General features: G+C 38.9%; 1 protein-coding gene across 3 annotated transcripts in view; it reads left to right on the top strand.

The window, feature by feature from the left end:
* Nucleotides 1–17973, top strand: part of LOC126475310 (arf-GAP with coiled-coil, ANK repeat and PH domain-containing protein 2) — a 151679-nt gene that overhangs the window by 97537 nt on the left and 36169 nt on the right. For all 3 annotated transcript variants that reach the window (XM_050103084.1, XM_050103085.1, XM_050103087.1), the window contains 2 exons: nt 7877–8349; nt 12656–12819. In XM_050103084.1, the coding sequence (XP_049959041.1) occupies nt 7877–8349; nt 12656–12819 (637 nt within the window). The remainder of the gene's footprint in view (nt 1–7876; nt 8350–12655; nt 12820–17973) is intronic.

The raw sequence follows: 17973 nt of genomic DNA on the forward strand, positions 1-17973 counted from the left end.
GAATTACATTATAACATCTTCTATCCATGTTCTAATAAGCCGTGAGCACAATCACTTGGTGTTGCTTGAGCACAAATATATTTCTGTTAATTAGCTTTGGGGAAAGTTATAATCTTGCAGCAGTGTGTTTTATGTACTTCTGATTGATTTGAAAAATGCTGTTTAAAAACGTTTCAGTTGCAAGAGAAGTCTTAATATTTTTAACTTTTTTAATTTTTAAAAACACCATCTTGTCCACATTCTTAGATTTCAGCCAGTTTCTTCTCTCTATGCAAACATGTCCAGCCTTTGAAAAAACTTGCTCTGAGAGGGTCATAGTGTCCAGAGTACAGTGTCATACAATGACGACATGGACTTGTTATGCTTGTTTCAAAAATCAGTGGATCGGGTTTCTCCTCTGTGTCCAGAAAGTTTTTGGATAAGTAGAGCCAGATGTCCTCTCGCATGTTTGTAAATTCCAATGATGCTGACTCATTTTTATTTTCCTATTCCATGAAAAAGGTCCCGATCATCTTCTTCTTCTTAACTTGGGTTTCACCTTCTTGTACTTCACTCATTTTTATTTTCCTATTCCATGAAAAAGGTCCCGATCTTCTTCTTCTTAACTTGGGTTTCACCTTCTTGTACTTTAGGTACCAAACTATCAACCACAACTCTGCCATTGTTTGGAGTTTGACTAACCTCTGCTGTGAGCTTGCTGGTCACTTTTTCAGCACTTTCAGCTACTCCGAAACAACACTTTCTGAACAGAGTGTTCAAAATAGTTACTTTGACATGGATGCGGGTGCTGTCTTACTCATAAGACGTGACAGCGCCTACAGGAGATATGGTGTCTATCTTAATTTTGTCGGCCACTGCTCTTTAGCATCTTTGAACTAATGTGACTGCAATGGAGGCTGTGGTGAACTGTTCCCCAGACAGTTCTTTTGTTAACTCTGAGGTTCCAGTACAGGAAGGCAGTCTTCCGAAATACCCCTCCATCTGCTACCAAAACTTCATAGATAACATATGAAAATGTCGTTATGAGGGTTTGTTTGGCCAACAGTAGATGCTGCATCATAAGAAACATACAGTTCCACCCCCTGGATATCTCCTGTTTAAGCTTTAACTGTTTTTTGTTCAGCCAAACTTGGCAGTTTACCAATTTCTCAGTGAGTACTGTACTGTTTTTGAAAAACTCAATAATTTTGCAACATTTCTGTCTCAAGGCATCTAGTGCTGCGGTCTCAGGTTGGTTGAAAACATCTGACACTACTAAATTAAATGTGTGGGCAGCGCATCCCAAGTGAACAACATTAATTTTCGTTTTTACATCCACCATAACACTTGTGTTGTCACTGACAAGAGAAAACACTTTTATCTATCCCCATTCAGAAACAATTGTTTTAATGCTCTTTGAAACATTTTCAGAAGGATGCCAATCAGCAATGTGCACAGCATCTGGAACAGCAGACTGCAGATTGTACTGCTCAATAAATCATATTGTCACTGTCAAAAACCCTTGTGTATTTGTGTTGAGCCACATGGCCACAGTTAGTGTGACATACTTGGTTTCAGCCAGTATATTCTCAATAACTTCCCTAATTTTGAGCCAACAATCATTTAATAGTTTGTTTGTCAGAGTCTTCCTTGGAGGAAAAGAATACTGCAGTTCTAGTGTCTTAACTAGTTTCATAAATTTGGTATCTTCAGCCATAGCAAATTGAGGATAACACAGTCACAACATCAACACTGAGGTTGTGAATCTCTTTAATGTTACCTTCATGGTACCAAAAATCCTAGCCTGCCTATTTTTTTTATTTATTTATTTATTTTTTTTTTTTTTTTTTTTTTTGGGGGGTGGGGGGGGTGGGGGTTGTATATTTGCCATTCCTGCCATATCCATGAATGAATGTAGGAGGGCCAATAGGGGAAGAGGCAGTGCACATCATGGAGCCATAGATGGAAAACGTAGACATGCCATCAGCAACAGGTGGCGTCAGTTCACTACCTGTTGTATCTTCTGACAAATTATCAAGAGATGCGATGTTCAAAAACTGATGGTGCTTCTGTTTCAAGTGGTCTATTAGATTACTGAATGAGCATTTAAAATGTATTTCCTTTTTACAGACCATACGGATCGCAACATCTCTTTCAGTTTTTCTGTAAAATTCACATACAAGTGAGCATTCAGCATTTTGATCCAGATGGCAAACAAAGCTCACTCACTAATAATGTGAAAACACTTCAGTAAACACAGACAAAAAACTTAATTGAAAGCTACTGCAAATATTGGAATGACAGTATTACTCATGACATGTGATAACAGAGTGCAGTCAACAATCATGTTTTGATAGCACCAAAATGATCTATTCTTTCCACTAAGAACTGAATGCACAAGTGATCAGTGGATCCAGTTGTCACTTCCAGGGATGCTGGAGAGGTGCAAACTTGGTTATGCTGTTACAGACCATTTTAAATGGTGCCTCAAGATAGACTTAACTGTGAAAATGATGTACCAGTATGTGAATGTGAGTAGAACTTATTTGTATTGGTGAAATACCACACATACTATGTTTCACAGACTATGAAAAGTAAACAGCATTGTGTGCAATGGGTGTAATTTGTATGTCTAATTTTCTGTATAAAATATTTATCTTCCACACAAATAAATGACTGATTAAGTGTTTGTGGGCTAGATTGAAATGATTCGTGATTTTTGAGCTCAATCACATATTTTCGATAAAATGCAATGCAAAATATCTAAAATGAGGAAAGGTTCCTTAATTCTTTATATACCCTAAAGGGAAACATTATGCAAGCAAGGAAATATTCCCCCTCCTAAGTCCCCGCTTCCAATGTGCCTCATCGGTCACCTTATCATCTAGAGACTGTGTGTGTCCAGGAAAAAAATCTGATGTGACTCAGGTGTCCAGGGTTTTGAAAGCTTATTTTCTGGGGATTGGCAGTTTAAGTGATGGCAGGCCTACCCTAGCCTAATTAGTTACATTCAGTGGTACCTGGGACAACTTAATCCACAGCAGTATACGAATCAGTTTTATGTGGTGAGAAGAAAAAGTCTCCATTCAGTACATAATTAAATGAACAAGTATAATGCTTATTTCAACTTTAGCATTATCCTGAGATATGTTTTCACCTACTCTCGGAGGTAGAGCTACCCTGTGGCCGATAATGTAGCACAGCTTTATTTCATCTAGTGAAAGTACTGCAGGCTGGTTTCACTCATAAGAATGAATGGATAGCTCAGTCAACTAAAACACTAAAGAGTAGTTCCAGTTGAAAGAATGAATACTTTGTTCAACCAACAGGAAAACGACTGACGGTTTTCACTTGAAAAGAGAGAATAAATAATGCAGTTAATAGGCAAAGCTATGACAGTGTTGAATGTTTTCATTTGTTGTTCCAAAAGACTGCTTTCACTTGGGGGGGGGGGGGGATGAATAATAATCCAACCGATATGTAAATTGCCTTCATTCAGTTGCTCCCACAGTCTAGGTACTGTCACAAGAAAGAGTGAATGAAGGAATGAATAATTCTACCAATATGTAAAACTACAACTGAGTGAATGGATTATTTTCATTCGGTTGTTCCCATCACTAATGACAAGTTCCTAGTGGAGGTGATTCGCCATTGCTTTCTTCATCCTGTTGTGAAGTGTCTAGCTGTTCATGTGGATGATTGTGATGAGTGAGTGAATAGTGCAGTGTTCTTATTCACGAAGAGAAGAGAAGGGAAGGGAAAGGATGCTGACATACAGCCAACTCCTCTCAAAAAGCAGCAAGGTGGCCACCGAGCTTAATATTCCAATTCCGCTGATGGATCACCGCCAACAGCAGCATTTTCCCTTACTTCATGAGACACTGCTTACAGGTTTGGAAATTAATCCAGGAGTTTGTTGCAAAGACTGCTGATCAGGAACTTTATCCCATCATCTTACATCCCTTCGCTAGTCAAATACTGACAGTGAAAATTTTCCACCACTAGGACTCAAACCAGCTTCCCTCCGAGTCAAGTGCCACCACATAGGCATGCATTAGTGACCTCAGTTACAAAGGCAGGTTGATGCTAAATATCTTTACTAAAAACATGATTGTTTCACATCCTCGCTGTGGATTTTTTCTCCTTCTTTTATTGCGCTAAATTCTTTCTCAGAAAATTATTTTGAACAATTAGTTCATGACCCCACTCGAAGCGTAAATGGTTGCGAAAACATACTTGACCTCTTAACAACAAATAATTCTGGACAAATAAGGAGTATCATTATGAGTACAGGGATTAGCGACCACAAGGCAGTTACTGCTAAGCTGAATACTGTAACACATACAGCCATAAGAAAGAAACACGAAGTTCATCTATTTAAAAAAGCTGATAAAAATGCTCTTAACGCTTTTTTAAGAGAGAGCCTCAACTCCTTCCAGTCTGTTCATGTAAGCATAGAAAAGATGTGGAATGATTTCAGAGAGATGGTATTGATGGCAGTTGAGAGATATATACCATATAAATTAGTAATTGATGGTACTGGTCCCAGATGGTATACAGAAAGGTCAGATTGCTGTTGCAGAAGCAACGAGAAAGCATGACAAATTTAAAAGAATGCAAAATCCCCAAGATTAGCAAAGTTTTGCAGAATTTAGAAATATATCACGTACTTCTATTCAAGATGCTTTTAATAATTTCCACAATGAAACTCTGTCTTGGAATCTGGCAGAAAACCCAGAGAGATTCTGGTCATATATAAAGCACACCAGTGGCAAGATGCAATCAATACCTTCACTGCACGATAACAACGGTGAAGTAACTGATGACAGTGCCACTAAAGCAGAGTTATTAAACATGGTTTTCCAAAACACTTTTACCAAAGAAGATGAAGTAAATATTCCTGAATTCCAATGAAGAACAACTGCCAAAATGAGAAACATAGAAGTAGATATCCTCGGTGTAGCAAAGCAGCTTAAATCACATAATAAAGGCAAGGCCTCTGGTCCAGATAGTATACCATTCAGGTTCCTTTCAGAATATGCTGATGCAATAGCTCCACATTTAGCAGTTATATACAACCACTTGCTAACAGAAAGTTCTGTACCTAAAGACTGGAAAATTGCTCAAGTCACACCAATACCAAAACAGGGAAATAGTATTAATCTGCTGAACTACAGGCCAATATCACTAACATTGATTTGTAGTAGGGTTTTGGAACATATACTGTGTTCGAACATTATGAATTACCTAGAAGAAAACAATTTATTGACACAGTCAGCACGGATTTAAAAAATATCATTCTTGTGAAAAACAACTTCATACTCGTGAAGTAGTGAGTGCTATTGACAGGGGATGTCAAATTGATTCCACATTTTTAGATTTCCAGCAGGCTTTCGATACCATTCCTCACAAGCAGTCTTCTAATCAAACTGCATGCCTATGGAATATCGCTTCAGTTGTGCTGGATTCATGATTTCCTTTCAGAAGGGTCACAGTTTGTAATAATAGACGGAAAGGCATTGAGTAAAGCAGAAGTAATATCCGGCATTCCCCAAGGAATTGTTCCTGATCTATATTAACAACATAGGAGACAATCTGAGCAGCCCTATTAGATAGTTTGCTAATGATGCTGTCATTTACCATCTTATAAAGTCATCAGATGACCAAAACAAATGGCAAAATGATTTAGATAAGATATCTGTAAAGTGGCAACTGGCCCTGACTAGAGGAAAGTGTGAAGTTATTCACATGAGTACTAAAAGAAATCTGCTAAATTTCGATTACGCGATAAGTTACACAGATCTTAAGGCTGTAAATTCAACTAAATACTTAGGGATCACAATTACAAATAACCTAAACTGAACAATCACATAGATAATGTTGTGGGTAGAGCAAACCAAAGACTGCAATTCATTGGCAGAAATACTTAGAAGGTGCAACAGGTCTACTAAAGAGATTGCTTACACCTTACTTGTCCGCCCTATTCTGGAATACTGCTGTGTGGTGTGGAATCCACATCAGGTGGGACTGATCGATGACATCGAAAAAGTTCAAGGAAGGATGGCTCATTTTGTACTATCGCAAAATACGGGAGATAGTGATGAGACATGATAAGTGAATTGGAATGGCAATCATTAAAACAAAGGCATTTTTCATTGCGACTGGATCCTCTCATGAAATTTCAATCACCAGTTTTCTCCTCCAGTTGTGAAAACATTCTGTTGGCACCCACCTATGTAGGAAGAAATGATCATCACGATAAAAATAAGAGAAACCGATGCTCACACAGAAAAATGTAAGTGCTCATTTTTCCTGTGCGCCGTTCAAGAGTGGAGTGGTAGAGAGGCAGCTTGAAGGTGGTTCATTGAACCCTCTGCCAGGCACTTTATTGTGAATAGCAGAGTAATCATGTAGATGTAGTCCAATGAATAAGTTGAGGATTATCATATGAGTTTCTGCTGCTTTTTAGGAATTTTCCTGTTTATTAAATTATTCGTTTATCAGTTTGGATTTATTGACTTACATTTTGAATAAACTGCATTCCATCTCCAACCATCTAGAGTTAGTTTTCTGTGTGGTCTGTAAATCATTGAAGGGAGGAGACCTGTATTGTCATCAAAGCTGTTACATCTAACATGGGATAGTCCAAAGAATAGCTCTGGAGATTGATTGTGAATGACATTAATGACGTGACCAAATAGATTTTCATACTTGTTTCATCAGCTGCAGGCAGAAATATGAAGATGCATTAGCCCAAATTTACATGTTATTTGCACATGAATAAGGATAAAAAAATCATTTTCCAAACTTATAAAGTCTATCTGTTTATATTTGAAGCATTTCAATATTTAAACAATGAAACAGCTCTGCAGGTGTAAACTCAACAAAACATAAGTATCACTGATGGCTGACTTACTTCTCTTCCCATGAAGGATAAGAAAATTGAAATCTACCCACAGGTCAAGGATTTGAAAGAAATAATTTACTCCTTTATGAACAAAATGCTTTACCTTCAATATGTGTTTTATGGCTTTTGAGCTAGAGACTTTTTAGGTCTTATCGGAGTTGGCTTTCCACAGTTGAGAGCAGGAACATAATAGGAACAAGTGGGATGTTGAGTAATTTGGTTGTGTACCACTTTAGGAATGTTGAGAAGGTTTAATACTGATACCATGTGTGATGGATGTTTCCCATTTCAGAAAATGAGGAGAGACAGATGAAGTCTTGCTTGTGTTGTTCCACTCACGGTTAGGGAGGATGCTCTAGTTGGGAATGTTGCCCAGTTTTTCCAGTGTCAGATGGGGATTGTCAGTGGAGTTTTTTATATAAAGGCAGGTAAATTTTAATCCTGCCAGTGTGTTTTCTGAGCAGTTTGAGCATAATAAGAGTAAATTGAAAGTGTATAAATAACTTATAATCATCATAACAGTCCACGATCATTATCACTAGTCAGTATAATTGTCCATCTTGATTGCTGTTCATAGTTTCACTTTTAAATTTTTTTTACATATCAGTATCCATCAAGATGGACAGTCATATTATATGAGATCAGACTACAGTACCAAATAGTTCAAAAAGAAGAGAAACTTCAGAGCTAAAACTTGTTCATTAAATTTTGAAATTAAGAACGGACAACTAAAAGGCTTAGAAATATGAAATAATACAGAAATAATTGTCCTTCCTTATGCCACCCTCCATACCATTTCTTGTGTGGTTTCTTAGAGCACTTGTGTAAGAGGCTTCTCATTTTGCCTGTACCACATTGCATTGCTCTGAGATATACACAGTTTTATTTTTTAACTCTTTTTGTTGTGCATGTTTCTTTATGCAAATTGTACAATTCAGTCTGTGCAACAAATTTGAAATTACATCTCTTCCATTTTTTTTTCTTACCTAGCAACATTCGCGAAGCATGGATCAAGCGGAAGTATGTAGAACGACAGTTTGTGAAGCAACTTTCTGTACCTGAAAGCAATCTAGGGGACCATCGTGCTTCCCGCTCTATTACATTTTCTGGACGCAAGTGGAGCGTTCGAAAGCTTAGGCGAAGGCCTCGAAGCCGAGATAGTCGCAGCAAGAAAGATTTACTCGGCTGTGAAATAGTATCAGACAGTGGAGAGCCCACCTCACAAACAGGCATAGAAGTAACATCAATATCAGAAGAGATCACCAATGACCCAGAATGTGTTCATGTTACTGATTCTCTACCAGAAGAACAAAATCCTTCATTATCGTCATCTGATGCAAACACCCCAGTAAGTGCAGAGGTGCTTGCATTTGGCAAAAGCTTGGAAAAGCAGACACTCGATGGTTCCATTGAACTGAGCAGTGATCAAGATTCTACTGGGGGAGAAGAAGATGAATTTATTGGTAAATGTTGAAAATGTTTCTTAAATTATTTTTAGTAGACATTCAGCTAGGTTTAGATTCAATGTACTATTAATTGTCTGTTGCTTTATTGGAACTTTATTATTAAAGTGAACATGCCACACTGGTGACCGTGCAACTTTCATGCTATACACAAAATCTGAAATACCGTGCTGTCAGTATCATGATTCTTCACAAGAAATGATACATTTTAAAAAACAAATAGTTTAATACTAAATCAAACATGGTATCAAAGCAGTTTCACTCCCATCACCATATAAACATTGTTGAACATAGCTAAATTGTGTTGCCAGCTGCTTTGGATTTCACGTTTGGCACATTACAATAAAACATTTCTTCTTTTGTTAAAAAAAAAAAAGCAGCTACTTCACATCGGTGTATTGAACTTCCTGTGAAATACAGTGTGTGTGTGTGTGTGTGTGTGTGTGTGTGTGTGTGTGTGTGTGTGTGTAAATAAATATTAAGAGGAGTTTAGGTAAACAGCTCATTACTTAGATGACATATTGAGACATTCGTAGGTACATAAGATAGATGGAGAACATTCCCCACATTTCCGAGCTTTCAGGCAAATTATACTTCAGAGGTACCAAAACACACACACACACACACACACACACACACACACACACACACACACACAGCTACACTGTTATGACTGACTACATTATCTCAAATGACTAAATTATGCTGGCATTATAACTTGGCTGTATTGAGGTATTGTATTGGGTGGAGTGGCCGAGAGGGAGAAAGGGTGCAGGGGCTTGGAAGGAGAGTTGGAGGGAAGAGATGGCAAGTGTAACGAGTGTGAATTTGGCATCAGTGCATTCATTTTGGTATAGGCATGTGGAGTTACATATGGCACGCAGTGACCTGTAGGAGTGGATTGGTAGGGATAGAAAATCAGAAGAGGAAGACTACCAAGAGTAGAAGTGGTGCGCAAGAGGTAGTGAGGGTAGTGGGGTGGGATGGGTTGGGTTGGGTTAAGTGTGGGCAGGGATTAGCAGTGATTGAGACTGGGTACATTTTGTCATCAAAGGACTGTTCCCATCTACATATCTCAGAGGAGGTGGTATTGGGGTTGGGTGGAGGACAACCCAGATGGCACGGGTTGTGAAGCAGCCATTGAAATTGAACATGATATAGTCAACAGCATTTTGTGACTCTTGATGGTCAGCATTTTGTCATAATGCAGAAACAAAGTGACTTAGGTTATGTCCAAAAGGACAGAATCTTTGGCCTTTGGGCTGAGTGTGGAAGCATTTCTGAAATGGCAAAGTTTGTAAACTGTTCACATGTCACTGTGGTTAAAGTATACAGTGCATGGCAAAATGGTGCTGAGGCAATTGTGATGCAGTATAGGCCATAGGTGACAGTTGTCAAAAATGGCTGCAGAGATGTGTACAGGTGAATAGGCATGGAGCTCGTCACCAACTGACCACCCAGGTGAACCAAAGGGCGACCAACAGTGTCTCCTCAACAAACATTCAGTGAATGTTGCTGCATATGTGCCTCCACAGCAGGTACCTGGTTCATGCACCCATACTGATGCTTTCATTGGTGACAAAGTCTGGAATGTGCACGACAGTAATGCAACTGGATCTCCACTGATTGGTAACAGGTGGCCTTTGCAGATAAATCATGTTTTATGCTCCATCAGGAAGTTGGCTGTTGGCGTGTGCGGCCCTGCAACAATTGTCAGAAGGATCCAGGCCGCAGGAGGGAGTGTTATGGTCTGAGGAATGTTTTTACGCATTCCTGGGTCATTTTGTCATTCTGAAAGACAGAATGGATCAACAGAGGTATGCATTTATCCTTGGGGACCATGTCCACCCGTACATGCAGTTTGTGTTTTCCTTGGCACAATGGCATCTACATGCAAGACAATGCAATGTGTCACACAGTTTGCAGTGTACATGCATGGCCCAAAGAACACCAGAACAATTTTACCATATTTTTCTGGCCACCAAACTCCCCTATTTAAAACCAATTGAGAATCTGTGGGACCACTTCAGTTGGGCTGTTTGTGCCATGGATTCTCAGTTCAGAAACGTATTACAGCTGCCCACAGCACCGGAATGTGCATAGCTCCACATGCCTGTTGGTATCTTCCAGAAGCTTATTGACTCTGTTCCTACATGTCCATACTGCAAAAGGTGCTCACATTAATGTGAGTGGACTGTGTATAAATATAAAAACTATCAAATATGGCACTTTAGCTTCACAAACATATAATAAACGTAGTACTTGCTTGAAACTTCCTGGCAGATTAAAACTGTGTGCCCGACCGAGACTCGAACTTCCGAGTTCGAGTCTCGGTCGGGCACACAGTTTTAATCTGCCAGGAAGTTTCATATCAGCGCACACTCCGCTGCAGAGTGAAAATCTCATTGTGGTACTTGCTTGATTTGATTCCATCACCCTGTCACAGCACAGAACATTGAGAATGTCTGTTTTGGTATTTAATAAATATTATTTTTACTATCATGTGAATGAAGTTTGTGATGACAGCCTGATTTCATGCACAGTCAAAGGTCTAGATTAGAGTCAAAGGTAATAATTTGGTTAGTGAAGCCAGTTAAGGTGATTCCATATGAAACTAGTGGACTATCTTATGTACATCTTTTGTTCCATGATTTAAATTCTTCCTTTTATCATCTGTGATAACTGTGATGTAGCCATATGTCACATAATCTGTGCTGTGATTTTTTGAATGAAGCAAACTGAGAGAAACCATCTTGATTTACGTGTTTGCAAAACAAAAGTGTCGTATTGGGTGGTTTTTCATATTTATGATTGCGTATTATGAAAATATTCAGTTTTATTCACATTAATGATCTCTCAAAAATGGCACATTTGTGGTACAAACTGTTGTGCACAACTGTCATGATTAAAACTGTTACTGAAATTAGGTTTAATGGTAGAAGGGCTATTTTTACTGGACATCACATTTGGAACCATTTTCTGTATTGGGAAAATAACTGTCATTCTAGATGGCAGGCAGACCTGAAAAGTAGATCAAAATCCAGTTTCAGAATTCAGTAACCATCAGTTACCCACATTAGTACATTGGTGCCTCCAGATTTATGACATTTTTACACAGCAATGGAGAAAATGCCAAATATCATGACATTTCATAAAAACTGCCAATTTTACATTATTGTTTACACAAAATTTTGCTGTGTCTAAAAGGGTTGAAGTTTTAGGTAAATTGGAAAAATAATGAAATAAGATCCAAATTCATCGGGGTAAGAATGAATTTTTTTGTGTATTTTGTCAACAGAAAGAGAAATGTTGGATATTATGGAAGAAATTAATGCAAAACCACCTCTTAGTAATTTAAAAATAGACATAATGTGTAGGAAAGCCGCTGAAGAAGTGGGCATTTGGAAAAACTCTCGTCATAGCCAGAATATGCTATTCAGTAGAGTCATCTGTAGAGAAGTGTTTCATGATCAGATAGGAACCTGTATATAGGTGAAAACACTTTCATCAGCTAGATAATCTTTCTTTCCTACTTTGTTCTAAATAATTGTTCTGTCCTTGGGCTTGGGCGTGGGGAGTCTGTCAATGTTTTAAACTTGTACAACAAATAAAACTGCATGTGATTTATCAAGCATCCCATGTTACTGTTTATGTGAGATACAGTTTAATGATTTAATCACTTGCGACAACTATACCTTTATTGTGAAGCTAAAATTATTTGAAGCAAATATTCTGGACACATTGTTAGTCATCATCCCAACAGCTTGTAGAGAAATAAGAAGAGCTTAATTTAAAAGTAAAGAAGTAAGAAATATGACAGAGGAAATTTATCATTTTGTTTTGTTACTTAAGGTTTTTTTTTTTTTTTCCCCATGAGGGTTTGGGTTCCCCCTTGAGAAGGTGAATAGTCTCCCCAGTCTCCACTTTTCACTATCAGCATAACCTATGTTTACATTTACTTTTTATTGAACTCTTGAAATCTCTCTCCTCTCTTTTCTTTACTGTTTTTGTGCATACGTGTGTGTGTGTGTGTGTGTGTGTGTGTGTGTGTGTGTGTGTGTGTGTGTGTGTGGGCGCGCGCGCGCACACACACACACACACACAGGAGGTTCCACAGAACAAGTTTTGCCATTTCGGAAGTCACTGTATGATGAGAAAACAGTTGAGGTGTGGAGTGGTTACAGGGTATTTTGGAAGTTGATATGGCAACAAAAAACTACTTTAGCTGTTATAGGCAGAGTGATGTGCTTGTGCGCCCTAGTGCGTCCTACTTGATGGGAGTAACATCTACTTATGTAACATGCAGGTGAGGAAGACATTTCAAAACTGGATCCTAATCGCTTGCTGTACAAGGCTGCAGCAGCTCATAACTTGCCTGTGATGCTGAAAGCACTTGCTTTGGGAGCAGATAAACAGTGGATGAATGAAGAGGATCACAATCGTACACCTTTACATCAAGCAATCTTTAGTGTAAGTACATGATATATTTTTATCATCATCTCAGAAGACTTAATGACAGTAGTTTCTGTAACTTATTTTCGTTTCTCTGGAACCTAATTTTTTGGCAGTTGTGCTCCATAAAACAGCAAACCTGAAGTCAGCTATGAGCAAGAAGTCTGCCAGTAAAATAGGTGTGAAGAAATTTTATGAACACTAAAAGACTATCTGCTGTTGAAGCACAACAATTGGGTCATTAATTGATTTAGCACTGTCGTTAATTGCCTCTCGTATTAATTCAGATCAACAGTGAACCTTGGTCATTCGATTTAGTTGTCTGGACTAAGACCAAAATTGATATCCGGTCAGCAATGGTTTAAAATTGACTCTTAGTGAAGCAAACATAGGATTTGCATACTGTGTTGCACAGTGGGCCCTTCAACTGTGTTATAGTGTACAGCAAGTGGTGACCGCCGTTTTCCACTCATTCTTGCTGTTAAATTTATGTTCGTATTGCTGATATCAAAACTGGACATCGTCTGCACACAGTCTTATATTTACATATATAGTATTAACAGAAATGGCTCTCCATTTTTTGTAGTAAGTATTAAATGACCAAAGCAATTACACACAGGAGGTTCCACAGAACAAGTTTTGCCATTTCGGAAGTCACTGTATGATGAGAAAACAGTTGAGGTGTGGAGTGGTTACAGGGTATTTTGGAAGTTGATATGGCAACAAAAAACTACTTTAGCTGTTATAGGCAGAGTGATGTGCTTTTTTCAGAACATTACTTCTAAAAAATTACACAAAGTGTGACACATACACAATGTTTTGGATGTTATTCATCTAGTATAGGCGTGGCTTAGGGAAGTGGAAAAAAAATCTTTGTATGTTTGTGATTTTCTTGATATAGAAACAGTTTCTCCCCCCCATGAACCATGGACCTTGCTGTTGGTGGGGAGGCTTGCTTGCCTCAGCGATACAGATAGCCGTACCGTAGGTGCAACCACAACGGAGGGGTATCTGTTGAGAGGCTAGACAAACGTGTGGTTCCTGAAGAGGGGCAGCAGCCTTTTCAGTAGTTGCAAGGGCAACAGTCTGGATGATTGACTGATCTGGCCTTGTAACAATAACCAAAACGGCCTTGCTGTGCTGGTACTGCGAACGGCTGAAAGCAAGGGGAAACTACAGCTGTAATTTTTCCCGAGGGCATGCAGCTTTACTGTATGATTACATGATGATGGCGTCCTCTTGGGTAAAATATTCCGGAGGTAAAATAGTCCCCCATTCGGATCTCCGGGCGGGGACTACTCAAGAGGATGTCGTTATCAGGAGAAAGAAAACTGGCGTTCTACGGATCGGAGCGTGGAATGTCAGATCCCTTAAACGGGCAGGTAGGTTAGAAAATTTAAAAAGGGAAATGGATAGGTTGAAGTTAGATATAGTGGGAATTAGTGAAGTTAGGTGGCAGGAGGAACAAGACTTCTGGTCAGGTGACTACAGGGTTATAAACACAAAATCAAATAGGGGTAATGCAGGAGTAGGTTTAATAATGAATAGGAAAATAGGAATGCGGGTAAGCTACTACAAACAGCATAGTGAACGCATTATTGTGGCCAAGATAGATACGAAGCCCACGCCTACTACAGTAGTACAAGTTTATATGCCAACTAGCTCTGCAGATGACGAAGAAATTGAAGAAATGTATGATGAAATAAAAGAAATTATTCAGATTGTGAAGGGAGACGAAAATTTAATAGTCATGGGTGACTGGAATTCGAGTGTAGGAAAAGGGAGAGAAGGAAACATAGTAGGTGAATATGGATTGGGGGACAGAAATGAAAGAGGAAGCCGCCTGGTCGAATTTTGCACAGAGCACAACATAATCATAACTAACACTTGGTTTAAGAATCATGAAAGAAGGTTGTATACATGGAAGAACCCTGGAGATACTAAAAGGTTTCAGATAGATTATATAATGGTAAGACAGAGATTTAGGAACCAGGTTTTAAATTGTAAGACATTTCCAGGGGCAGATGTGGACTCTGACCACAATCTATTGGTTATGGCCTGTAGATTAAAACTGAAGAAACTGCAAAAAGGTGGGAATTTAAGGAGATGGGACCTGGATAAACTAAAAGAACCAGAGGTTGTACAGAGATTCAGGGAGAGCATAAGGGAGCAATTGACAGGAATGGGGGAAATAAATACAGTAGAAGAAGAATGGGTAGCTTTGAGGGATGAAGTAGTGAAGGCAGCAGAGGATCAAGTAGGTAAAAAGACGAGGGCTAGTAGAAATCCTTGGGTAACAGAAGAAATATTGAATTTAATTGATGAAAGGAGAAAATATAAAAATGCAGTAAGTGAAACAGGCAAAAAGGAATACAAACGTCTCAAAAATGAGATCGACAGGAAGTGCAAAATGGCTAAGCAGGGATGGCTAGAGGACAAATGTAAGGATGTAGAGGCCTATCTCACTAGGGATAAGATATATACCGCCTACAGGAAAATTAAAGAGACCTTTGGAGATAAGAGAACAACTTGTATGAATATCAAGAGCTCAGATGGAAACCCAGTTCTAAGCAAAGAAGGGAAAGCAGAAAGGTGGAAGGAGTATATAGAGGGTCTATACAAGGGCGATGTACTTGAGGACAATATTATGGAAATGGAAGAGGATGTAGATGAAGATGAAATGGGAGATATGATACTGCGTGAAGAGTTCGACAGAGCACTGAAAGACCTGAGTCGAAACAAGGCCCCCGGAGTAGACAATATTCCATTGGAACTACTGACGGCCGTGGGAGAGCCAGTCCTGACAAAACTCTACCATCTGGTGAGCAAGATGTATGAAACAGGCGAAATACCCTCAGACTTCAAGAAGAATATAATAATTCCAATCCCAAAGAAAGCAGGTGTTGACAGATGTGAAAATTACCGAACTATCAGCTTAATAAGTCACAGCTGCAAAATACTAACACAAATTCTTTACAGACGAATGGAAAAACTAGTAGAAGCCAACCTCTGGGAAGATCAGTTTGGATTCCGTAGAAACACTGGAACACGTGAGGCAATACTGACCTTACGACTTATCTTAGAAGAAAGATTAAGGAAAGGCAAACCTACGTTTCTAGCATTTGTAGGCTTAGAGAAAGCTTTTGACAATGTTGACTGGAATACTCTCTTTCAAATTCTAAAGGTGGCAGGGGTAAAATACAGGGAGCGAAAGGCTATTTACAATTTGTACAGAAACCAGATGGCAGTTATAAGAGTCGAGGGACATGAAAGGGAAGCAGTGGTTGGGGAGGGAGTAAGACAGGGTTGTAGCCTCTCCCCGATGTTGTTCAATCTGTATATTGAGCAAGCAGTAAAGGAAACAAAAGAAAAATTCGGAGTAGGTATTAAAATTCATGGAGAAGAAATAAAAACTTTGAGGTTCGCCGATGACATTGTAATTCTGTCAGAGACAGCAAAGGACTTGCAAGAGCAGTTGAATGGAATGGACAGTGTCTTGAAAGGAGGATATAAGATGAACATCAACAAAAGCAAAACAAGGATAATGGAATGTAGTATAATTAAGTTGGGTGATGCTGAGGGAATTAGATTAGGAAATGAGGCACTTAAAGTAGTAAAGGAGTTTTGCTATTTGGGGAGCAAAATAACTGATGATGGCCGAAGTAGAAAGGATATAAAATGTAGGCTGGCAATGGCAAGGAAAGCGTTTCTGAAGAGGAGAAATTTGTTAACATCGAGTATTGATTTAAGTGTCAGGAAGTCATTTCTGAAAGTATTCGTATGGAGTGTAGCCATGTATGGAAGTGAAACATGGACGATAAATAGTTTGGACAAGAAGAGAATAGAAGCTTTCGAAATGTGGTGCTACAGAAGAATGCTGAAGATTAGATGGGTAGATCACATAACTAATGAGGAAGTATTGAATAGGATTGGGGAGAAGAGATGTTTGTGGCACAACTTGACCAGAAGAAGGGATCGGTTGGTAGGACATGTTCTGAGGCATCAAGGGATCACCAATTTAGTATTGGAGGGCAGCGTGGAGGGTAAAAATCGTAGAGGGAGACCAAGAGATGAATACACTAAGCAGATTCAGAAGGATGTAGGTTGCAGTAGGTACTGGGAGATGAAAAAGCTTGCACAGGATAGAGTAGCATGGAGAGCTGCATCAAACCAGTCTCAGGACTGAAGACCACAACAACAACAACAACAACAAGAAACAGTTTGGATTAGTTATGTCTCTAGTTTCAGGTCTAAGGTTTGAGGCATGGCCTGAGGCATTTAGAAACTTCCAAGCTGATCCAAACTGTCTTTTATTCTTTCCCATCAGAGAAGTATTGCTTTAGTGAATTTATAGCAATGAAAATGCTTATTTTTTTAAAAATAGATGGTAATGGGATTTTAGAATGTATTGCAACTGGATAAATAAAAATCTACTCACCAAACAGCAGCAGAAGAACATGCACATATAGAGTTTAATGAAATTTGCAAGCTTTCAGAGCCAGTGGCTTGTCCTTGTGGCAGAAGGGTTGAAGGGGAAGAAAGAAGGATAAAGAAAAAGAACTGCCGAAGTTAGGAAATTAGGAGTGTTTGACCTCTGATCCAGGCTTTGACTTTACAAAACTGTCTCAATTGCTTAAACCTTGCCAGTCCAATTTCTTCATCCCTCATATTTCTTTTTCAATCTCCCACCAGAAGAAGGGGCCATAGGCTCTGAAAGCTTGCAAATTTTCTTAACCTTGGTATTTGTTCTCCTGCTGCCACTTGATGGGCAGATTTTGTATCTATACAGTTACAGTAGAGCTACATGCAGTGACCGTGGCTGTTCATCTTGGGACACTGCATGCTATTCAAATATTACAATTATACAACCAATTAAAGCATATTTTTGTGACTAATAATGAAAGCATCCCTTTGGAAAAGAAGAACTGAATGTTATTACATTCAGTGATGTGATCAAACTTCACACCAGAATGCTATTAGAGAAGATTGAAAATGTGACACAAACAATACAATACTTAGAGTATACAGAAACCATTAACCCAGAAAGATGACACCATGTGAGAGCTCCATGTTCAGTCATTGAGGACACCATATAGGCAATACAGTGAAACCAACACCTGAACAGGGAAATAAGGCTGTAGCCCGAATACACTACTAAAGTTGATAAATGTT

The sequence above is a fragment of the Schistocerca serialis genome, chromosome 4, assembly GCF_023864345.2.
Source record: "Schistocerca serialis cubense isolate TAMUIC-IGC-003099 chromosome 4, iqSchSeri2.2, whole genome shotgun sequence".
Lineage (NCBI taxonomy): Eukaryota > Metazoa > Arthropoda > Insecta > Orthoptera > Acrididae > Schistocerca > Schistocerca serialis.